Below are 25701 nucleotides of genomic sequence, written 5' to 3'. Positions count from 1 at the left end.
GGTGTTTTGGGGCAGGGGGGCTGATAAAAAAAGGAATTTTTATGGTATTCACACCTAAGTATAATAGGCAACCCTATAACAATATTCCATTTACATATCAAAAGAATTAAACAACAAGCAATTTGAAACAATAATAACGGAGCAAATTGATACATAATTCGGCGTTGATCGTATGATATGCTGCAACAATGGTAGCAACAATGGTGTGAGTCTCCATACGGTGAAAAAACAAATACCGGCAGCAAATAATTGGACACTTCCAGACATACACAATGATATGGCAATTAGTCTCCAACATCGCATTACGGGGAGGGGTTGCCTAGTAACAAGAGGTGTAGCCGCTCCTGATGACGTCGTTCTGACGTACATAGGGCGGGATCTCCAGCGTCGTTGAGTCACTTCCGCTAGTGGGTGTTGAGGGCCGTGGATTGCACGGACCCGGATGTCTGCTGTTCACCGCATCTTTACTGCCAAACTGTGAGTGGATATTTCTTTTGAATTAATAAATACTTTAACATACTACACTATGGGGGTATTGCTATACTTTCTCCATATGTGAGCGATGGTACCATAGGAAGCCAGTAGGAGAGCTGGGAAGTCCAGAGATACATCCTTACTGCAACTAAGGCTACATACCCCTGCAGGGGTAAGGATCTGTGGTGAGTGCATAACCATAAGGGGAATAGCACCTGAACGAGCCTTGATGCACTAAGGAAGAAGGAAGCACTGTCACTTTCAGTTTTGGATATACTTCACAGCATAAGATCACGGGGGAAGGCTCCCCATTGGTTTAAACATGTATCTAAGGATAAAAGAAGCACAGGCACTTTTTAGCTATTTGGAAGTAGCTACAATCCATACAGAATTAGCACTGTATTCATGGACTGTGGACTGTTAAAGCACTATCACGTATTCTGAACTAGCACTATTTATTTGATCATTGTCACTATAAGTGTTTTCAATATATTGTTATATTTATTCATTTATTTTAGGGCACTTTGTGATATGTCTGTTGGATAATTGGATAAAGAGCATTTCGAATTTATATCAATACACATTGGCACTTTATATGATCACCTATTAACTTATCACTATTTTTGTATCATATATATTTACTTTTGTGCACGCCACTCCCTTTAATGGCTGGAAAGGGCATCACAATTCCAAGCACTTGGTTGCAATTATATTAAAGAGGAAGTAAACCCTCCTCTGCAACTTGTGCCTATAGGTAAGCCTATGATAAGACTTACCTATAGGTACTGTAAATATCTCCCAATCATGTACTGTTTAGGAGATATTTACTTTACATGCAGCCAGTGACATCACTGGCGCATGCGCTCTGAAGGAACGGCCGCTCATGCCGTTCCTTCAGAGCCCCGTGCCGTGACCGTCAGCTCCCGCGCACATGCGCGGGAGTGACGTCATCGCGGCTCCAGCCAATCAGATGGCTGGATGCCGCAGACCCGGAAGAAGGGCGACAGAACATGTCACCCATGAGAGAGGTGAGCAGTGGGCACTTCGGGGCTTCGTTCTAAGGTAAGTATTTCATAATGAGCTAGTATGCGATGCATGCTAGCTCATTATGGGTTTGTCTTTTTTTTTTTTTTTTTTATTCTGAGGTTTACAACCTCTTTAAACACAAGAGCACTTTCTCATCACTGTATGATTATTCATATTGTTTATTGCATCATATTTTGCTTTAGCACTTGATTTATTATTTACATGTATTTAGAGGAGCGCCTACCTCACATCCCTTTCCATACAAGAAATAAGGATGACTCCTAACAAAACTACTAAAATGTCTCCTTTTGAAATTTTAATGGGCAGACCCTTTTCCACACATTGGACAAGAGTTCCAATGGTATTAATGCCAGGCTATGAGCTGATTCAGGAAGAATATGTTGTGAATCTTATGCGGCTTTTAAATGCCATCTACGGTGATGTGTCTCTTTCTTTTCCTATTCCTTTACTGGAACCGACACATCCGTTTAAACCAGGAGACCGTGTAGTGGTTAAAGTACTCCACAAGCTCAAAGTTACTGTATGGGGAGCCAACTGTGGTGACTGCTGTAAGAAGAACCGCAATCCTAACGGCCGATTCTCAAGCCTGGATCAATGCTTTAAGGTTAAAGAAAGTCCCAGAGGATCCTAGGATACAAGACACAGACAAAGAGGGTGAAGTAGGTGTTGAAATTCCTTAAGTAGACAAACAAAGAGGTGAAGTAGGTGTAGAAATTCCTGAAGTAGACGAACAAGAGAGTGAAGAAGGTGCACAAGTCTCTGAAGCAGACAAATCAGAAGACACAGGGCAAGATGTCAATTCTCAGTCCCCAGACATCTTGGAGGTTCTTCCTATTGATATTGACAGTTTGCTTGCTGGTATGGGTGATTAGTACTTGTTACTTACCTTTCTGTTCAGGTAATGTGCAACACAACGGGACTCACTATTGACCAGCAAGAGAGGATTCATTTACTTGCTGCACCGTGAACATCACTTCTTTTTAGAATGGCCCCCCTGCAGTAAGTATACAATATCAGGAGTCCAGGGAAATTAATCAAATTTCTTTCCTATAATCACTCATATTTACCCAACAGGCTGGTGTTTTAGACTAGGAAAATAGTCAGATAGGAGAGAGGAAATGTGTCAGAAATCACAGTTCAACATATCTTTAATCCTGGACCTATCTTCTATGTTTAACATTTCTAACAAAGATTAAAATGCCACAATTTGGGTTGATAAAACCTTAAGTGATATCAGCTATGACACTAGTGTTTGGAAACCCAGATTTTGTACCAGGACTAATTGATCCTACATTCCATCAATTTATAGAAATGAATAAAATCAGAATGCAATATTTTAGGGACTCGGGAAGATGGAAGTCTATAGCTGATATTCAGTCAATGCTATCACCATCTCTTCCGATATGGCAGGCAACCCAACTATGACACTATCCAACATCTTTACCATTTGATCCAACGATAACGTTTGGGCCTACTGCTTTTAAGCAATTGTGAGCGTCAGGCCAAACCAATAGTCGAGGCCTTTCTAGGGCATATGCAGAATTGATAACACCTCCGCAATTTCATATTCCATCCTATATTACTGCATGAGAAAGCGATTTGAACATAACTATCTCTGATGGGCAAAGATACTTTATTTTTCATCTTATATATAAATTATCTATTTTGTCTAGAATGCAAGAATCAGTATGTTCCCAAATACAGATCTTACACAGGGAGCTGTGACTTGGCTCAGGTGCCCCCATAGCAAGCGGCTTGCTGTGGGTGCACTGAACAGGAAGGAGGTGCCAGAATCACAGAAGAGGGACCCGAGAAGAGGAAATGTGCAAATCCACTGTAACAGAGCAGTTAAGTATAACATGTTTGTTATTTTTATAGGGAAAAAAAAAACAACACTTTACAATCACTTTAATTATTAATGTTGGTTAAATAGTAGGAGGTATACACCTTTTAGCTGTTATTAGATAAGGTGCCGGGTTTGTATTTAAATCTTTCTTTGAAACTGAACAGAAGTATTAATGAGAAAAAAAGGCCACAATTTGGTCCATAATAAACGAAACACACCCACTACATAATTCAACTGGTAAAGTTTTGTAAATACTTAATTTATCTAGTCATTCTGACCAAGTAAAAAAGGTGCTGGGCTTGCGCCCTTTCACATTAGTTACATAGTTACATAGTTACATAGTGAGGTTGAAAAAAGACACCAGTCCATCCAGTTCAACCTATAATGTGTGTGTGTGTGTTAACTTTTAACCGTACATTGTATACCCCTGTATGTTGTGGTCTCTAAGGTGCCCATCTAACAGTTTTTTGAAACTATCAATGCTCCCTGCTGATACGACTGCTTGTGGAAGAGAATTCCACATCCTTACTGCTCTTACAGTGAAGAACCCCTTACGCATTTTAAGGTTAAACCGCCTTTCCTCTAGTTTTAGTGAATGGCCACGTGTCTTATTGTATTCCCTTTCTCTGAATAGTTTGTTCCTTATGCTAGGGTCGCCAGTACAGTATTTGAACATTGATATCATATCCCCCCTCAGTCGTCTCTTCTCCAGAGAGAATAAGTTCAGTGCTTGTAGTCTTTCCTCATAGCTGATGTCCTCTATTCCCCTAATTATTTTTGTTGCCCTTCTCTGGACTCTTTCCAGTTCCAGCACATCCTTCCTGAGGACCGGTGCCCAGAACTGGACAGCATACTCCAGATGTGGCCGGACCAGAGTCTTGTAGAGTGGGAGAATAATCTCTTTATTTCTGGAGTGAATCCCCTTTTTTATACATCCCAGTATTCTGTTGGCTTTACTTGCAGCGGCTTGGCATTGCATGCCACTGCCAAGCCTGTTGTCTACCTGTACCCCCAAGTCTTTTTCCATCCTAGACTCACCCAGAGGCTCCCCCCCTAGTGAGTAGCTTGCTTTCTGGTTTCTGGCACCCAAGTGCATTACTTTACAATTTTCAACATTAAACCTCATCTGCCATGTAGTTGCCCACCCCGTTATTTTGTTCAGGTCCGCTTGTAAGGTTTCCACATCCTGCATAGAAGATATTGGCATGCTTAGTTTAGTATCATCTGCAAATACTGAGATTGTACTAGATATCCCCTCCTCTAGATCATTTATGAACAAATTAAACAGGATTGGTCCCAGGACAGAACCCTGGGGGACCCCACTTTCCACACCCGCCCAATCCGAGTACTCTCCATTAATCACCACCCTCTGGACTCTCCCCTGGAGCCAGTTCTCTATCCAGGTACTCACCTTATGGTCCATACCTACCTTCATTAGTTTGTACAGTAAGCGTTTGTGGGGAACGGTGTCAAAGGCCTTTGCAAAGTCCAGATACACCACATCCACAGGCTTACCTTTATCTAGGTGGCAGCTCACTTCATCGTAGAAGGTTAATAGATTGGTTTGGCAAGAACGATTTTTCATAAATCCATGCTGATTGCTACTAATAATACAGTTTTCATTACTAAAGTCTTGTATGTGGTCCCTTAACATCCCCTCCAAAATCTTGCAGACTACAGATGTTAGGCTGACCGGCCTATAGTTCCCCGGGATACACCTCGGCCCCTTTTTAAATATTGGTACCACGGTGGCTTTTTTCCAATCAGCTGGCACCATACCCGTCTGTAAACTATCCTTAAAGATCAAGAATAATGGTCTGGCAATCACCTGGCTGAGCTCTTTAAGAACCCTCGGGTGCAAGCCATCCGGTCCCGGTGATTTATTTATGTTAAGTTTCTCTAGTTTAGTTCTAAGTCTATCTTCTGTTAGCCATGGTGGCATTTCCTGAGATGTATTATTTAGTCCGGCCTTACAAGCTAGGTTCGTGTAGCCCTCCGATTCTTTTGTGAAGACTGAAGAGAAGAAATGATTTAACACTTCCGCCTTTTCTCTGTCCTCAGTGGCCATATTTCCTTTGTCATCTTTTATGGGGCCAATGTGTTCTGGCCTCGCTTTCTTACTGTTTATATACTTAAAGAACTTCTTGGGGTTCTTTTTACTCTCTTCCGCTATATGTCTCTCGTGTTCTATTTTAGCCGCCTTGATTTCGTCTTTACATTTCTTATTACACTCTTTGTAATGCTTAAATGCTGCCAATGACCCCTCGGTCTTGTATTTTTTGAAGGCCTTTTCTTTAGCACTAATATACATTTTTATGTTGGAAAAGGGTTTAAATACCAGCGCTATGGAGTTTTCAGTACTTTTTGGACTAAAAAATGGTGGTGTAAGCTGCCCCCAACCTACCACTGAGGTAGTAAAATGGTAAAAGGTGCAAGTGATGTTGGGACCGGCGCTACCACATAAATATTGTGTTTGTGCAATTGCATACACTGTGTAATTCATATAAACATATAAAGGTGCATATAGTGCTTAAACCAAAGTGCTGCGTGCTGTAAACCTTTTATATATTCGCATGGGCTGTGCTCAGTGTACCATATAAACACATGTATACATATAAAGTGCTGAGTGCTATTGATAACCACGTGTGTGATTGCTAAACAAAGTTTGGCGCCAGTGGGTGTACCACAAATTGCACCGTTGCTTACCGCACTCTTAGGATGGTGGCTCAGCACTCCCTGGTCACGCACTCTTAGGATGGTGGCTCAGCACTCCCTGGTCACGCACTCTTAGGATGGTGGCTCAGCACTCCCTGGTCACTAGAACAGAAAACAAGCCTCCATTGCGTAGTATATCCTTGTTAGGGTAAAACAACGTAGCATCCACTCACATTTAGGGAGTTCACTATCAGCTTGAGGTGTTCGCCGGGTCGCTTCCGCGTTCCACCAGCTCAAACCACCGTTCCCGGAAGTGACGTACTGACGTACGCAAACCACGCCCTACGCGTTTCGTCATACGACGTCATCTGGAGCGCTCCAGATGACGTCGTATGACGAAACGCGTAGGGCGTGGTTTGCGTACGTCAGTACGTCACTTCCGGGAACGGTGGTTTGAGCTGGTGGAACGCGGAAGCGACCCGGCGAACACCTCAAGCTGATAGTGAACTCCCTAAATGTGAGTGGATGCTACGTTGTTTTACCCTAACAAGGATATACTACGCAATGGAGGCTTGTTTTCTGTTCTAGTGACCAGGGAGTGCTGAGCCACCATCCTAAGAGTGCGTGACCAGGGAGTGCTGAGCCACCATCCTAAGAGTGCGTGACCAGGGAGTGCTGAGCCACCATCCTAAGAGTGCGGTAAGCAACGGTGCAATTTGTGGTACACCCACTGGCGCCAAACTTTGTTTAGCAATCACACACGTGGTTATCAATAGCACTCAGCACTTTATATGTATACATGTGTTTATATGGTACACTGAGCACAGCCCATGCGAATATATAAAAGGTTTACAGCACGCAGCACTTTGGTTTAAGCACTATATGCACCTTTATATGTTTATATGAATTACACAGTGTATGCAATTGCACAAACACAATATTTATGTGGTAGCGCCGGTCCCAACATCACTTGCACCTTTTACCATTTTTATGTTGGAGTTTAGCCACCCAGGGTTTAGTTTTGCTCTTTTAAATTTATTTCCCTTTGGAATGCACTGGTCAATCCCCTTGTTAAGTATGCTCTTGAAGCACTCCCATTTTTCCTCCGTGTTCTTTGTTCCCAGGGTTCTATCCCAATTGATATTTTCTAGCAGCGAGCGCAGTTTTGGGAAATTGGCTCTTTTGAAATTCAGTGTCCTTATATTACCCTCTGCTTCCTATAACTGTAATTAATACTGAAACTTATTGACCTATGGTCACTGTTTCCCAAGTTGTCCCGTATTTCTATATCCGTGAGCAGGTCTGTATTGTTGGTAATCAGTAGGTCAAGTACCGCATTTTTCCTCGTTGGTGCATTCACCATCTGACCCATGAAACTGTCTTGCAAAACATTTAGGAACTGCCTAGCCTTGGCTGAGTGTGCTGTTCCTTCTGCCCAGTCTATATCTGGATAATTAAAGTCCCCCATTATAATGACATTTCCCATCCTTGCTGCCAATCCTATCTGTAAAATGAGGTCCGCCTCCCCCTCCTCCCTTAGGTTGGGGGGCCTATAGCATACGCCCAATATTACCTTCCCCACCGTGCCTTCCCTTTGAAGTTCTACCCATAGGGATTCTGCCTCATCCATAGCTCCATTATTAATATCATCCCTCATATTTACCTGTATACTGTTTTTAATATACAGACATACCCCTCCCCCTTTTTTACCCTCTCTATCTCTGCGATAAAGGGAATTCCCCCTGAATGGTCGCCATCCAATCATGAGAGCTGTCAAACCAAGTCTCTGATATCCCCACAAAATCTAAGTCCTCCTCAAACATCAGCAGCTCCAGCTCTCCCATCTTGTTGGCCAGGCTTCTGGCATTGGTATACAAACCTCTTAATTTTGATCGGTTACATATATCCTCGTTTGATGTTTTTAGGCTGCTCTCTTGATTTTGCCCCATACCCACCCTGGGTATAGGAGCTCCGAGCACCCTACTGCTATCGCCCTCAATTCTGCCCTCTGAAACTTGCTTTCCACTGGCTAATTCTACATCTGTACCCTCCCCCCCATTCCCTAGTTTAAAAGCCCCTCTAACTTTGTGGCCATCCTCTCACCCAGTACGGCTGCACCCACCCCATTTAGGTGCAATCCGTCCCTACCAAAGAGCCGGTGACCGACTGAGAAGTCGGCCCAGTTCTCCAGGAACCCGAAACCCTCCTTACTACACCAGCTCCTCAGCCACTCGTTAACTTCCCTAATCTCCCGCTGCCTCTCTGGTGTGGCTCGAGGAACAGGTAGTATTTCGGAAAATACTACCTTGGAGGTCCTTCTCCTCAACTTAGCGCCTAAGTCCCTGAAATCGTTTAGGACTCTCCATCTTCCTCTGCCTATGTCATTGGTACCCACGTGTACCATGACAGCTGGGTCTTCCCCAGCCCCACCCAATAATCTGTCCACCCGATCCGCGATGTGCCGAACCCGAGCGCCCGGCAAACAACAGACTGTTCGGCACACACAGTCTTTGTCACAGATTACACTATCTGTCCTTCTAATAATTGAGTCCCCTACCACCAGCACCTGTCTTTCCTTTCCCTTTCTCCCGGCCTCACTGGAGGAGTTCTTCCCCTGGCAGCTAGGGGCGTCGCTCTGCTCCAGCAATGCTGGTCCCTGACTGGTTTCCCCAACATCACACAACGGGGCGTATCTATTGGGGTGCTCCAGCCCAGGATCAGCCTCCTTGCCTTGTTCCCTTCTACCCCTCCTAACTGTCACCCCTCTAAACTGCTCTGATGCCTGCACCTCCGATACTCCGCCCACCTCTGTGCAGACCCCTGTCTGCACCTGACTGGTACGATCCTGGCTCTCCTCCGGTATGGACATTCGTCTCAGTGTTGCCAGCTGCTTCCCTAGATTCAGGACCTGAGCTTCCAGGGAAGCAACGTGCTTACATTTTGCGCATATGTATTCGCCCTCGATCACATGTCTGAGGAACGCATACATATTACAAGATGTACACCGAGTCGCATCTCCACACCCGCCGGGCATTGTACCTACTATCTAATCTAATGGGGATTCAGTGATTTAAGTCTATCCTATGTGGCTATTTCCTGGCTTCCTAACTCTGCTTTCTCACCCTCTGGTACTCCGCTACCCTCACTTGACACTCAGTTGCACAACACTCACAATCTCACAGCCCGGTCAGTCTCACAACACTGCCAGTCGCACCACACTCACAATCGCACAGCCTGGTCAGTCGCACAACACTCTCAGTCGCACCGCCCAGTCAGTCGCACCACACTCACAGTCGCACAACCCTCACAGACACACCGCCCGGTCAGTCGCACCACACTCACAGACACAGATACTCACCAGTCGCAAGGACACTCACCAGTCGCAAAGAATCACCAGTCGCAAAGAATCACCAGTCGCAAAGAATCACCAGTCGCAAAGACACTCACCAGTCGCAAAGACACTCACCAGTCGCAAGACACTCACCAAGGACACTCACCAGTCGCAAAGACACTCACCAGTCGCAAAGACACTCACCAGTCGCAAAGACACTCACCAAGGACACTCACCTCTCTGATTCCAGTTATGGAGATAATTGGGAGAGGAGGTCCTCATCATGTATTACAAGCAAGTAAACATCCAAAATATCCCCTTAAACATGTAAATAGGAGAGAACTCTTTAACAAAGGGGGCATGGAATGGGCATGGTTCCCATCATGGACAGAATTGGGAACCAAAATAATGAAAATATTAAACAAGTATTCAATTATAATGGATGAGGTATTAACCACTTAAGCCCCGTAAGATTTTACCCCCATTCCGACCAGGGGGTATTTTGCGATTCGGCACTGCGTGACTTTAACGGACAATTGCGCGGTCGTGCGACGCTGTACCTAAACGAATTTGGCGTCCTTTTTTTCCCACAAACAGAGCTTTCTTTTGGTGGTATTTGATCACCTGTGCGATTTTTTGATCACGCGCTATAAACAAAAAAAGAGCGTCAATTTTGCAAAAATAGCAATATTTTTCACATTTTTTTATATGAAATTCCCCAAAAAAAAAATGTAAAAATCAAAATTTTTTTACTTTTTCGGCCAATTTGTTTTATGCTACCTATGTTTGGTAAAAAAAAATCGCAAAAAGCGTATTTTGATTGGTTTGCGCAAAAGTTATCGCGTTTACTAACAAAGGGAAAGATTTCTGTCATTTTTGTTTTTTTTTTAACGTGTAATGGCGGCGATCTGCGATTTTTTTTTTGCGGTACTGCGACATTGGGGCGGACAGATCGGACCCTTGACTGACATTTTTGACACTTTTGGGGTTACCAGTGACATTTCTACAGTAATCAGTGCTATATATATGCACTGTTACTGTAAAAATACACTGGTAGTGAAGGGGTTAACTTTATTTGGGAGGGAGGGGCTGTGTGTATCCCTAGGGGCGTGCTTTCTACTGTGATTGGCTGGGGCTTGAGCTGTATGGACACTGATCAACGGATCTACATACTAGATCCGAGTGATCAGTATCCTAATAGCAAGGAGAATGACAGGCAGCTTGTTTACACAAGCTGCCTGACATTCTCCCTCTCCCCCGCCGATCGCCGAGTGACCGGCGGACATCGGGTCCGCCGGTCACACGCGCGGGGGGGGTCCGTGACCACGCGGGAGCGTGCCTCCGGGGGCGCGCGCTCGCTCCCTAGACCCTCACAAGCTAGTGACGTAGCCCTACGTCACTTTGCCTGTGAGGGGCTGACTGCCGACGTAGATCGGCGTTAGGCAGTCGGCAAGTGGTTAAATAAAACACCAGACGACATTGCCCTATTTAATCGGGAACAAAGGGCCTTACGGTGCAGTGGAATAACTTCCTTACAGGATGTCTCCAACTTACAAGCTGACCTCAATGCAGCTTGTGGCTCCACCACTTTGTTCATCCCCTATCCCTTACCCTTTAACCACTTGCCTACAGTGCACTTTCACCCCCTTCCTGCCCAGACCGATTTTCAGCTTTCAGCACTCTCACACTTTGAATGACAATTACTCAGGCATGCAACACTGTACCCATAAAAAATGTGTGTCCTTTTCTTCACACAAATAGAGCTTTCTTTTGATGGTATTTAATCACTACTGGGTTTTTTATTTTTTGTGCTATAAATAAAAAAAGACTGAAAATATTGTGAAAAAACGCATTTTTCTTTGTTTCTGTCATAAAATTTTGCAAATTAGTAATTTTTCTTCACAAATTTTGGCCAAAATTTATACTGCTACTTATCTTTGGTAAAAATATCCCAAATAAGTGTATATTATTTGGTCTTTGTGAAAGCTATAGAGTCCACAAGCTATGGTCCTATTCATTGAAAATTGATCACACTTGATCACACATGATGTACTGAAGGCCTATCTCATTTCTTGAGACACTAAAAGGTCAGGAAAGTACAAATACCCCCCAAATGACCCCTTTTTGGAAAGTAGACATTCCAAGGTATTTAATAAGGGGCATGGTGAGTTTTTTGAAGTTGTAATTTTTTCCCACAATTCTTTGCAAACTGAAGATTTTTTTTTTTTTTTTTTACAAATTGACGTATTAACAGGTTATTTCTCTCACACAGCATATGTATACTTGGAACTACACCCCAAAACACATTCTACTACTCCTCCTGAGTATGGCGATACCACATGTGTAAGACTTTTTCACAGCCTGGCCACATACAGAGGCCTAACATCCAAGTAGCACCGTCCGGCATTCTAGGAGCACAAATTACACATATAATTTCCTTACAACCTATCGCACTTTTGAAGGCCCTGGAGCACCAGGACAAGGGAAACCCCCATAAAATGACCTCATTTTGGAAAGCAAACACCCCAACGTATAATTTTTGAGGCATAATGAGTCTTTTGAACGTGTGATTTTTTTCCACAAGTTTTTGGAAAATGTGGAAAGAAAATGAAAATGCATTTTTTTTACACAAAGTTGTCCATTTATGAAATATTTCCAACACATAGCATGTACATAGCAAAAATTGCACCCCAAAATACATTCTTCTATTCCTCCTGAGTATGGCGATACCACATGTGTAACACTTTTACACAGCCTAGCCACATACATCCTAACATCCAAGTAGCACTTTTCACAAAGTTGTCCATTTATCCACTTTAAGACTGGGCCTATTTTTGACACTTGGTGTTTACAAGCTAAAATCATTTTTTTTGCTAGAAAACTACTTAGAACCCCCAAACATTATATCTTTTTTTTTTTAGCAGAGACCCTAGAGAATAAAATGGAGATTGTTGTAATATTTGTTATCACACCATATTTGCGCAGCAGTCTTCCAAATGCAATTTTTTAAAAAAATATTCACTTTTTTAAATTAAAATATAAGAAAACAGTAGATTTAGCCCAATTTTTTTCCATAATGTGAAAGATAATGTTACGCCGAGTAATTAGATACCCAACATGTCATGCTTCAAAATTGCGCACGCTCACGGAATGGCGCCAAACATTGGTACTTAAAAATCCCCATAGGCAACATTTTAAAAATTTCTACAGGTTACTAGCTTAGAGTTACAGAGGAGGTCTAGGGCTCAAATTATTGCTCTCGCTCTAAGTATCGCGGCGATACCTCACATGTGTGGTTTGAACACCGTTTACATATGTGGGCGGGACTTGCGTATGCATTCGCTTCTGCGCGCGAGCTAACAGGGACAGGGCGCTTTCATTTTTTTTTTCCTATTTATTTTATTTATTATTTTTTTATTTTACACAGTTTTAAAAAAAAAATGGTTTGATCATTTTTATTCCTATTACAAGGAATGTAAACATCCCTTGTAATAGAAATAGGCATGACAGGTCCTCTTTATTGTGAGATCTGGGGTCAAAAAGACCTCACACCTCACAACTACACTAAAAAAGAAAAAAAGAAAATTTTTTTTTTTTTTTTTCAACAAAACGGCCCTTAAAACCGGTTGCTAGGCAACGACTTTTGAGGGCCATCTTGCCCTCACTCGACTTCCTGTCTCTGAGGATCCGGGACCGGATAGTTTTCCCCGCTGCCGGCGGGTCCGGTAAGCTGGGAAAACGTCTGGGACGCGGCGGGAGGGGGGGCACCTCTTTCCCTGCACCGTAAGGGTAATTCCGCAGCGAATCCGCCACTGGGACCACCCTTATCTGAAAGCCAACTGCCCGCCGTTTAAAAAAAAAAACGGGGTTATGGCAGCTATCTGCTGCCATAACCCCAGTATTTAGCTTTTAATGGCCAACGTATATAGTCGTTAGGCGGTCGGTAAGTGGTTGCATGTATATAGCAAAAATTGCACCCCAAAATACATTGTATAAAGGAAAGTGTACAGGAATAGTCCGAGTCCATCTCCGATCCGCTACTATTAGCCATTTCAAATTCCGAATTGGATTCGGATACTGATGAGAGCTCCCCGGTGCTCTCATCAGTCATGGAGAGGACCTGAAGGGCCTCCTCGTTGCTGTACATCCTTTTTGACATGCTGTCTGTGATGGGCTGTGCGACGGGTGACTGCGGATGATCACGGATGGGTGGCAGGTGACTGATAGGTGGTCATGACTGACGGGTTGACAGATGACGATGACTGATGGGTTGACAGGTGACGATGACTGATAGGGTGACAGGTGACGATGACTGATAGGGTGACAGGTGACGATGACTGATAGGGTGACAGGTGACGATGATTGATGGGTTGACAGGTGACGATCACTGATGGGGTGACAAGTGACGATGATTGATGGGGTGACAAGTGGCGATGATTGATGGGGTGACAAGTGGCGATGATTGATGGGGTGACAGGTGACGATGACTGATGGGGTGACAAGTGATGATCACTGATGGGGTAACAGGTGACGATGACTGATGGGGTGACAGGTGACGGGCGATGGTGCACGGCGGTACTGATGGCAGTCTCTGGTGACCGTTGAACTTTCGGCTACGTTCACATGTGAGCGTAGCGATTGCGGGCAGAATCCTCTGCCCGCGATCCGGAAATCATTGCAAATCGCGGGGCGCCTGTGCGTTGCCCGTGATTTGCAATAGCACCCCAAACGCTGTGCGATGTAGCCGCGATTTCCGCCTGCTGAATCGCGGTAACATGACGCAAACAACGCATGACGCCCCAAAGAAACTCTTGTACCTTTTTTTGGGCGGCATGCATTGTTTGCGCAATGTTACTGCGATTCAGCAGGCGGAAATCACGGCAACATCGCACAGCGTTTGGGGTGCTATTGCAAATCACGGGCAACGCACAAGCGCCCCGTGATTTGCAATGGTTTCTGGATCGCGGGCAGAATCGCAGTGATTCTGCCCGCGATCGCTACGCTCACATGTGAACGTAGCCTTATGGGTGTCAATTTCTGGGCACTGATGAGGTGACTGTTGGGTGACAGGTGCAATTGGGGGGGGGGGCTAAGGACTGTGTGGGGACATTTATTTTTGTGATTTTACAGTGACAGGTGTACAGAGCAGTAACTCACTGTTTCTAGCTCTGCTCTCCTCACACTGGAAACTGTGTGAGGGGAGAAGAGCTAGTATCTGTGAGTTACTGCTCTGTGTTTACATTTTGTGATCGGCTGTGAATGGATTCACAGCCGATCACATAGTAAACAGTCACCGTCAGTGACTGTTTACTACCGCCGGTGACAGCTGTGTTCCTAGGGAACACAGCGCCACCGACATGACCGCGCTGCGCGCTCCCGATCGCGCATGCGCGGTCATCTTCTGGGCTCCTCTATTGTGATCGGCTGTGTCATTGGAACACAGCCGATCACGTGGGAAACAGCCATGCCCATTGGCTGTTTCCCCCCTGCCGGTGACGGGGGGTGTCCCGGGGACATGCCGACACCGGCAGTGCAGGGTACACGATCGCGCACCTGCCCTGCTGAAAGTGAGGGCGGCCCAGAACAATGGTCGCACCGCTCCGCCGTAATATGATGGTGGGCGGGCGGCAAGCGGTTAAGCTGACCTCAATGCACTGTTTCATTGGGCAACTATGTGGCAAATGAGGTTTAATGTTGATAAATGTAAAGTTATGCACTTGGGGGCTAAGAATATGCATGTAGCATACATACTAGGGGGTGTAGAACTGGGGGAATCCATAGTGGATAGAGCTCAGCTATGAGAAAAGATTAGAGGAACTGAATTTATTCTCTCTTGAGAAGAGGAGAGTAAGGGGGGATATGATCAACATGTATAAATACATAAGGGGTCCATATAGTGAACTTGGTGTTGAGTTATTCACTTTAAGGTCAACATAGAGCACAAGGAGGCACTCTTTATATCTAGAGGAAAACAGATTTTGTCTCAGAATACGGAAAGGTTTCTTCACCTTAAGAGCTGTGAAAATGTGGAATAGACTCCCTCCAGAGGTGGTTCTGGCTAGCTCACTAGATTGCTTTAAAAAAGGCCTGGATTCTTTCCTGGGTGTACATAATATAAATGGGTACACCAATATTTATAGGTAAAGTTGATCCAGGGAATATCCGATTGCCTCTTGAGGGATCAGGAAGGAATTTTTTCTTCCCATGCTGTAGCAAATTGGATCATGCATTGCTGGGTTTTTTTCGCCTTCCTCTGGATCAACTGTGGGTATAGGATTGTGTATACGCGATTGTATGGTTGGATTTTTTTTACTGTTTTTTTTTTTTCTCATTGGTTGAGCCAGATGGACTTGTGTCTTTTTGCAACCTGACTAACTATGTAAGGTGGTCTCTGCTCACCAGAGCCCCCCCCCCCCCCTGCATCAGAGTTCCCTTGCACTGTAAGGGGGAATCTTGCAGACTCTGATGAATATGAGAACTCTTTGCTGGATGGGGTGAATTAACCTGACCTTCTAGTAAATGGAGAAATATGTTTTTTTGACTTTTGTTTAACTTAAACACATTGCTATTAGCACCAGCTACAAGTTTGCCATTTAAATATTCATAGTTGCACTATTTAGCACTGAACATGGCTATTTTGGGCACTTTTTTGCAGTGTCAGTCCTGTCAGTAATGATCCGGGGGGGTTGGCTTGCTTGCAAGTCTGATTCTGAAGTGGAAACTTTGTCCTGCTAGGCAGCCATCCTTAATTAACGCCTTAATCCTTTGTCAAGCACCACCCCCATCCCTAACAATATAAAACCAAACTACCTTTATGGGGGAGGCACATTTGCTGCTGTGGTTCTTTCTAGAAGATTTTTAAGTGGGAGCACTTCCAACTATGCACTTCAGCAATTGAATGAAGTGAAAATACACAGGTAAATACTTTGAACAACACCACACAGAACGCAGATGACCTTGTTTACCCCTCCAGCTCTCCTTCCACTCAACATGCGCTCTTTGCCACTCCTGACAGTTGTGTCCTCTCTTCCTAAACTCTCTTTCCTTCACCCTTCTACTCTACCCCACAGCTTATACTCTATATAACTCCCTCACTTCTGTCCTCTCCCTATTACTGCACTCACCAACTCCTGCTAATTCTAAAGCCACATGCTAAAAAAAAAACAATAGAGCATGTCTCTTCATATAAATACCACTCCCACACCCTTCTTCTCTTAACTTCTGGTGATATATCCCCAAACCCTGGGCCTCCATCACTTGACTGTATCCAACACCCCCCATCCCCCTGCACCCTCTGGTAGCAACTGCAATCCACACAATTTAGTTTCCATTCCTCTTCTTTCCAAGACTGGACTCCCCTTCACTTGTCTCCTTTGGAAATCCTGCTCTGTCTCTAACAAACTCACTTCTCTCCATGACCTCTTTATCGCCAACTCATTTAATCTATTTGCCATTACTGAACCCTGGCTTCATGAATCCGACACTGCTTCTCCTGCTGCCCTTTTCCCATGGTGGCCCTCTTGGACTCACAACCTCAGACCCAGTGGACTGAAGGGAGGGGGAGTAGGAATCCTTCTATCCCCACATAGCACCTTTCAGGTACTTCACCCACCTCCCACTCTGTCACTCTCCTTATTTGAGGCACATTGCATTCATCTTTTCTCTCCGGTTTCTCTAAGGATAGATGTGATCTACCGGCCCTCTGGGCCAGTATCATCCTTTCTTGTTGACTTTTCTGCTTGGCTACCCTACTTACTCTTTTCTGAAATTCCCACAATCCGTCTAGGTGACTTCAGCATCCCTGTTAATACGAACACTCCCTCAGTCTAACCTCCTCCTTTCACCTGAAGCAATGAATATACAGTAAACCCCTGTTATTTTGTGTTTTTTTTTCTGTAAGACCTATTAATATTATTATATTAATTAATTCCTTATTATTAAAAGTTTTTGTGTTTGCCATTGCTCTTGCTCTCTCTCTCAATATCTTTTATGTGTTTAAATGTGTTTCTATTGTTTTAAAAGTGTGTTTAAAGACCTTAAAATGCTTTTAAACGTACCGTAAAAGTTATAAAAACACGCCTAGGGTGTATTTAAATAGGGTATTTCTATTTCGCGGATTTTCACTTATCGCGGGTGGGTCTGGAACGTAACCCCCGCGATGGAGGGTTTACTGTATATGCTTCTGCTCACTCTGACAGTAATACCCTTGATCTTGTTTTATTTTTTCCCTCTCTTCTGACCACTACCTTATTAGTTTCACTCCTTCCCTCTCTTCCAACTCCTCTCCTTCCAACTGCCTAACAATTACCCATAGAAACCTTTGCCACCTCAACCCTTCCCTTCTCTACTCTGCTGCTAACCACCTCTATGACAAAATCTCATTCCTGTCCTGCCCCAACCTAGCAACTTCTGTCTACAACACTTCACTGCCACCATTCCTGCCCATACTGGCCCCCCTCACTACACGCAATCGGGCCCCCTACATCCTTGGCAAACAGATGATACCAGAAGTCTGAAAAAACACAGCCACGCTCTTGAGTGCCTGTGGCATAAGACTCAGTCTCAAAAAGATTTCAACCAATAAAAATCTGCCCTCCAAAAATACAGTTCCTGCCTGCTCACTGCCAAGCAGACCTATTTTATATCTCATTAACAACATTTAATCCCATCCCGGTAAACTCTTCTCGACCTTTAACTCTCATCTTTGACCTCCACTGCCTCAACCCACTAACTCACTCACTGCCCAGGAGATCACCAATCACTTCAAACATAAGATGGATACAATTTGTGAGGAGATCTCCACTGTACAGATACCATCTCCACTTAACACTCTATGTCGACAGGAACAATCATTACTTCTTTAATTCAACCCCACCACTATAGACAAGGTTGCTAAACTTTTGTCTAACACCCACCACCCTCCCCCTGTTCCCTTGCAAATGCTATGGTCAACCTCTGGCTTTATCCTACACTCTCTAACTCACATATTTAATCTCTCCCTCTCATCTGGCACCTTCCTCAACTCTTTAAAACATGCACTAGTCATCCCATACTTAAAAAGCCCTCAATAGACCCCACCAATCTTAACAACCTACACACCCCATCTCCTTGCTCCCCTTTTTATCCAAACTCCTTGAACATCTGGTCTACAACCAACTGAATGACCACCTCACTGAGAAAAAGTTCTTGATCCCCTTCAGTCTGGATTCCACCCTCAACACTCCATGTAAACTACTCTCCTAAAACTCACAAAGGATCTGCTAACAGTTAAATTAAATGGACACTATTCTGTACTCCTACTCCTGGACCTCTCTGCTACCTTTGACACAGTGGGCCACCCCCTCGTCCTCAATAAACTCCATGCCTTTGGTCTCCGTGACTGTAGCCTTCGCTGGCCCTCACCCTACTTATCAAACCGCACCTCTAGCATTACTCACAATTCTACTTCCTCCTCTCCCTTTCTCTGTTGGGATCCCCCAAGGTTCTGTTCTTGGACTTCTCTCATTCTTCATCTACCCCTCCTCCCTGGGTCAGGAAATACCCTCCCGTGGCTTTAAATACCATCTCTACACTGACGACATCCAAATCTATCTCTTTACTCCTCAGCTTACTCCTTCAGTCTCCTCATGGATCAGTAATTTACTAACAGACATAGTCTGAATTGTCAAACTCAATTTATCCAAAATCAAGATCATCATATTTCATCCCACTCGTGCTTCTTCCCCTGATTTCTCTGTCAAGATCGATAGCACTACTATCAGCCCATCGCCACATGTCAAGGTTCTAGGTGTAATCCTGGAGTCTGAACTATCCTTTCGGCCCCATGTCCAATTACTGTCCAAATCTTACTGTCTCAACCTCCACAACATCTACAAAATACGCCCCTTCCTAACCAATGACAGCACAAAGTTCCTATTTCACTCCCTGGTTATCTCCTGCCTCAACTACATCAACTCCCTCCTCATGGAATTACATTTACATAGGCTATTCCCCTTTAGTCCATCATGAATGCTGCTACCAGGCTCATCCACCTTACCAACCATATAGCAGTGTCTGCTACTCCTCTCTGTCAATCCCTCTACTGGCTTTCACTCACTCAAATAATACTTACAAAACCATCAATAACCCAGCCCCCAGCTACATTACTAATCTAGTGCCAAATACCAACTTACTCGTTCTCTTCATTCCTCTCAAGACCTCCTGCTCTCTAAGCTCCCTTGTCACCTCCTCCCATGCTCGCCTCCAGGACTTTTCCCGAGCCTCTCCTATCCTATGGAACTCCCTACCCCAATCTGTCTGACTATCTCCTACTAATCCCTAAAAATTCTCCTGTTCAGCGAAGCCTATTCTGCCCCTACCTAAAAACTGTACTTTTATTTTCTTCATCAGATCATCCCCCACAGTTTATACCTTTTGTATTACTTGACCCTCCCTCCTAGATTGTAAGCTCTAATGAGCAGAGCCCTCGGATTCCTCCTGTATTAAAATGGATTGTACCTGGACTGTCCGCCCCCATGTTGTAAAGAGCTGTGCAAACTGTTGGCACTATATAAATCCTAATAATGATAAAGGAGTGAAGAACTTGCACTGTCACCTCAATTGCAAAGAAAAACACTCACCCTGCGCTCGGCTTACAACAGAGATAAATACGGAGATAAAATGTACAGAAGAGACCTCAAAAGGGTCACAGCAGCTGTTATAAAAATGTTAAAATCTAGCAAGGTGTAATCAATAATCCAAAACTGGAAACAATCAATCACACTAACAGCGCTAACGAATGGATTTGTACTAGGTATAATCATGGAATGATAACAGGCAAATAATAAAGTTTTTAAAAATTAGCCAGTATTCATGGAAACAGTCCAAATATCAAGGGAAGGGTGTGAAGAAAGTCTGATACACCAAATCCAACCAATCACCGGTGCTCCCCCCTCTCCTCTGGAACTCACCAGATCAATATTCCAAAATGGCTTCCTTAAAAAGAGATGAAAACACCATTTGGACGTCTCCAACCTCTGAATCCTCAGATTTCCTTATACACCTTATATACCTTCATATGTCACTCCATTAATGATGACATGCAAATGAAAAGCAGGGGGCATATAGTGTAATTCCGCAAATGTATTTGTTAAAAAATATACACATGTATGACCCCACTCCCCTCAAGGTATCTACTCACAAGTAGGACAATGAATGAAGGCATTCAAAAATTATACATGAACGCTTGATGTCCACCATTCGATCCGTGTAGTATAAAGACCGTAGTGTGGTCAGGCGTCAGTCTAGATCAAAGGCGACCGCGCGCACACGCCCTGACGTTTCGTCACTTAGGCTCTCGGAAGAAGTCTAAGTGACGAAACGTCAGGGCGTGTGTGCACGGTCGCCTTTGATCTAGACTGACGCCTGACCACACTACGGTCTTTATACTACACGGATCGAATGGTGGACATCAAGCGTTCATGTATAATTTTTGAATGCCTTCATTCATTGTCCTACTTGTGAGTAGATACCTTGAGGGGAGTGGGGTCATACATGTGTATATTTTTTAACAAATACATTTGCGGAATTACACTATATGCCGCCTGCTTTTCATTTGCATGTCATCATGAATGGAGTGACATATGAAGGTATATAAGGTGTATAAGGAAATCTGAGGATTCGGAGGTTGGAGACGTCCAAATGGTGTTTTCATCTCTTTTTAAGGAAGCCATTTTGGAATATTGATCTGGTGAGTTCCAGAGGAGAGGGGGGAGCACCGGTGATTGGTTGGATTTGGTGTATCAGACTTTCTTCACACCCTTCCCTTGATATTTGGACCGTTTCCATGAATACTGGCTAATTTTAAAAAACGTTATTATTTGCCTGTTATCATTCCATGATTATACCTAGTACAAATCCATTCGTTAGCGCTGTTAGTGTGATTGATTGTTTCCAATTTTGGATTATTGATTACACCTTGCTAGACTATATAAATCCTGTATAATAATGAATAATTCATTTTAGCTTTTGGGTTTAATACAGCTTTAATGTGGCAAAGCAACCAGTAGAAAAAAAAACCTTTATTACATAATTCCCACTTAGAAACTGGAAAGCACTTTTTCATGTGAGACAGTGACTAGCCCTCCACTGTACACCTAAAGGTTATAGACACCTGTCAGAACTTTATCATCAGCAGAGGCAAATTTCCAGTTCGGACTACAGTGCTTTACAGCGATGCTTGTGGTTAGAGATCTGGTTGGTCAGTTTGCAATTTCTAATCTTTTTAATAGTGATTATTAGATTAAGGTGGGTCCTCTTAATGCATGTTTCAAGCAAGGGCAAGTGGATTTTTAAATCTGTTTTAGGCAGCATTGTCCCAATCTGCATCTACCTATAGGTGCCCTTCTCAATCAGTGTACTTAGAAAATAGCAGTAGCTGTCCTAATAGAACTCTAACAAGTGTAAATGATAATGAATTGCAGCTCTGAAGATGGGGTAAGGTGAAAACACAGGAGTGAGTAATATAATGTTTACTGAAGCTATTAAACAGAATTGGAAAGCTGTTATCTGCAGTGTTTTGCAGAACAGCAGAATACAGGAGATGCAAGTGCAAGGTTATATTGCAAATCACTCTCACTTCCCTTATTATGTTGAGACCAGTGAAAATAAAAAAAAGGGGAAAAAAATAAGATGAGGGAACAACCAAGTCATTCATCTGTTCCCTCCTCCCTCTGGCTACAGCCAAACATCCCAGCCCCTGCAATGGAACATGCATCATATTTCCTACCTCTCTCCAGACCTAAGGGTTCAGACAGAGCTGCCATCTTAACTCAAGCAGTCACATGCCCAAGAGTTCCCTACTGTAAAGGAGGAGGAGGCGGATCGGGCTGCTCAGCCCACAAGCCTTGAGGATGCTGCATGCATGGAGACAGCTCTTGTATTATCCTCCTCTACACACTGGCAGCCTGTATCAGAACAATGAGAGTCCCAAGCTTTGCTGCGAAACAATGCAACCTGATGTATGCAGTGCATCACCTAGAATGCAGTAGCGTGTGATTTGTGAAGATTGGAGTTCTTGCCTTCATTAACCAGCTGTAGTTATTTTCAGTTTCCAAAACCTGGAGCAACAGTACAGCTGCTACCTACAGTAAATGTTTAAATAAAAATGATGCTCATAACAACCAAATGATTTCATAACATAGGCAGAGACATGGCTGCTGGAGAAATGGAAAAGCAAAACTTGCTGATTACAGCGAATCATTTTTAATTTTTATCCCACACTGATAAAATGAAAAAATAAAGATGTCAAGGCAAGCACAATGCTGATACAAATATGGAGCTGTGGTTCACAGCAACAAATATAGAACAATCGTACAAATAAAACAAGGAATCGGAAATCTGATCTAGGATAGGGATTCTTGACTAGGGATGATCGAACTTTTGAAAAGTTTGGTTCGACCAGAACACCCGAATTTCCCGAAAGTTCGGTTTGGATTCCAGAACCCCATTGAAATCAATGGGACCCAAACTTCTGGAATCAAAAAAACACCATTTTGAAGCCCTAAGACCTTATAAATGCCCCTAAAAGTGCCTAGGGTTCTGGGTCATGCCCCAGGGACTATGAATCACACAAAAAAAAAGTTCTTAAAAATTGTCGTTTTTGATAGAGAGCCAATTATTGAAAAAAAAAAAAGGTTTCTTTGGATTTAGTGTCTGTGGGGTCTAAAAAGTGTACCTGTGACGTTTCAGCTCTGTAGCATGTCCAGTACCAGAATTATAGCATGCCAAACCTTCAAAAATGACTTTTTTGCTTAACCGCGCCTTTCTTTTGCTCCTAATTGCTCCTAATCAACTGCACAGCCAATATGTATGATGGGGACATAATGCAGTGCACTGGGAACAAGATTAGAGTTTTTTTTTTTGGAAAAAGGTGCTGTCTCTTTAAATGTGGATATAATTAACGGGTGCATTTTCACAATGGGGCTATTATTACCTTTTTTTTTTTTAAAAAAAGTCAAAAGATGTATGTAGATGCACTTTATTTGATGTAAAATGGTGTTTTGTGCACTTTAACTTGAATTCTCACAAGAAACAGACATATATGCACGGATACATTGAGGGTTAGGGTAGGGGCCACAATGTAGTGCACAGTGAACAAGATTAGAGATGTTTTGGATGAATACTGATGTCTCTTGACTTTGAATAGATGTAAAGGATGCTTAAAAATTGGGCCTTTGGTGGTGCTGACGATGACTTGACACCAAAACCCTATGAAAGTGCTGGTCATGAAGGCAATAATTGCCTTTGTAAGAAAAAAAATTGCAATGATATGCATCTGTGAAACAGGTGCGCAAAAATTGTTGTTTGGGTGTTGGCGGAGCCATACCACTATAAGCCCAAAGAGCTGGTGTTGAAGAAGGCATACAAATTATGAAGGTGTGCACCTGTGGAACAGGTGCGCAAACATGGTATTTTTGGTGTTGGTGGAGCCTCCCCACCGTAAGCCCAAAGAGCTGGTGTTGAAGAAGGCATAAAAATTATGAAGGTGTGCACCAGTGGAACAGGTGCGCAAACATGGTATTTTTGGTGTTGGGCGAGCCTCCCCACCATAAGCCCAAAGAGCTGGTGTTGAAGGAGGCCAAAAAATTATGAAGGTATGCACCTGTGGAACAGGTGCGCAAACATGGTATTTTTTGTTTAGCGTAGCCTCCCCACCTTAAGCCCAAAGAGCTGGTGTTGCAGAAGGCCAAAAAATTATGAAGGTGTGCACCTGTGGAACAGGTGCGCAAACATGGTATTTTTTGTTTAGCGTAACCTCCCCACCATAAGCCCAAAGAGCTGGTGTTGCAGAAGGCCAAAAAATTATGAAGGTGTGCACCTGTGGAACAGGTGCGCAAACATGATATTTTTGGTATAACTAAAATGAGGTTCTGTGAACCTAAACAGAACGAGAGGAGGGTTGGAGGGTGGCACCCTTGCCCAGGCTTAAACTGAGGCTCAGCAGCCACATTGCAACAATAGACAAATCAACAAGGTCTGCATCAGGTGCATCAAAGCTCAGAGACTTTTGACTTGTACCGGTGGTCAAGTAGGGTGGACAACCAATAGTGGTCAGTCTCTTTAATGGCCTTGATTCTGGGGTCCTTTCGCAGGCTCTGAAGCATGATGTTTGCCATGCGTCACAAATTAGCAAAGGCCTCAGAAGCTGACTCCTCGGGGTCACTCAAAACGACATGATCTTGAACGTGCTCCTCCTCCTCCCAGCCACGTACTACTCCAAAGTGTCCAGAGGCAGTCAAACTAGGCCTTGCAGATTGCCGCATGTCTTCCTTCTCCTCAAAGCCTGCAAAAGTTCCAGAAGAATCGTCCTCCTCCTCTTCCACCCCTGGATCCTGCTCGGGCCTCTGGGAGCTAGGCATAATGGGGTCAGGATTCTCAGGATAAAGGGGGCCTTGAGAGGTAAGGAAGTCCTCCTCTTCCTCCTGCTGGTCTGCCTCCAGTGCCCTGTCCATAATGCCACGCAGAGTGTGCTCCAACAAAAACAGTACCGGTAGGGTGTCACTGATGCATGCGCTGTCCCGGCTGACCATCCTTGTGGTGCATGCATCCTTAATCAAAAGCCACTGCCGTGGTGAAAAGAAGCACAGGCGAGCAGAGCCAGTGCTGGTGCCGTACTCGCAGAGATATTCATTGAGGGCTCTCTGCTGCGTGTACAGGTGCTGCAGCATAGCCAAGGTGGAGTTCCAGCGGGTGGGCATGTCACAGACGAGACGGTGTACCGGCAGGTGAAACTCGTGCTGCACTTCGGCCAAATGAGCAGTGGCACTGTACGACCACCTGAAGTAACTGCACACCCTTCTTGCCATCCTTAGCACATTCTGCATTCCCGGGTACAAGTTCAAAAACCGCTGTACCACGAGATTCAGGACATGCGCCAGGCATGGCACATGGGTCAAGTTTCCCTGCCGAAGGGCGGCCAGGAGGTTTGACCCATTATCGGTAACCACCATTCCTGGCTGCAGCTGGCGTGGTGTCAACCACCTCTGGGCTTGTGCCTGCAGAGCCCCAAGAATCTCAGGGGCAGTGTGCTGCCTGTCCCCTAGACACACAAGCTGCAGTACTGCGTGACACCTTTTGGCCTGAGACATAGAATAGCCCTTTGAACGCTTACGTGGTACCTCGTCATATTCAAAGGACCATGCTGCAGAGGAGGGCACGGAGGATGATGAGGAGGAGGAGCAGGAGGGGGTAGAAGTGATCGATCTATCCGGATCAACGACACCACCAACTGTTTGCAGACATGGGGGCAATACTGGCTACAATACCTTCCACTGGCAAGCAGTGTCACCCAATGAGCAGTGACAGAAAT

At 44.2% G+C, this 25701-nt stretch overlaps 1 protein-coding gene across 1 annotated transcript in view; it reads right to left on the bottom strand.

The window, feature by feature from the left end:
- LIN7B (lin-7 homolog B, crumbs cell polarity complex component) overlaps positions 1 to 22156 on the bottom strand; it is a gene marked incomplete at its 5' end in the record, with an annotated part of 183421 nt that extends 161265 nt beyond the window's left edge. Inside the window, one exon of the mRNA XM_082274250.1 lies at positions 22120 to 22156. Within this exon, the coding sequence (XP_082130376.1) occupies positions 22120 to 22156 (37 nt within the window). The remainder of the gene's footprint in view (positions 1 to 22119) is intronic.
- Positions 22157 to 25701: the final 3545 nt, after the last annotated feature.

Source organism: Pelophylax lessonae, assembly GCF_965119305.1.
Source record: "Pelophylax lessonae genome assembly, chromosome: 12".
Taxonomy (NCBI): Eukaryota; Metazoa; Chordata; class Amphibia; order Anura; family Ranidae; genus Pelophylax; species Pelophylax lessonae.
Note: the sequence above shows the minus strand (reverse complement) of the source record. Positions and strands in the feature narration are given on the sequence as shown.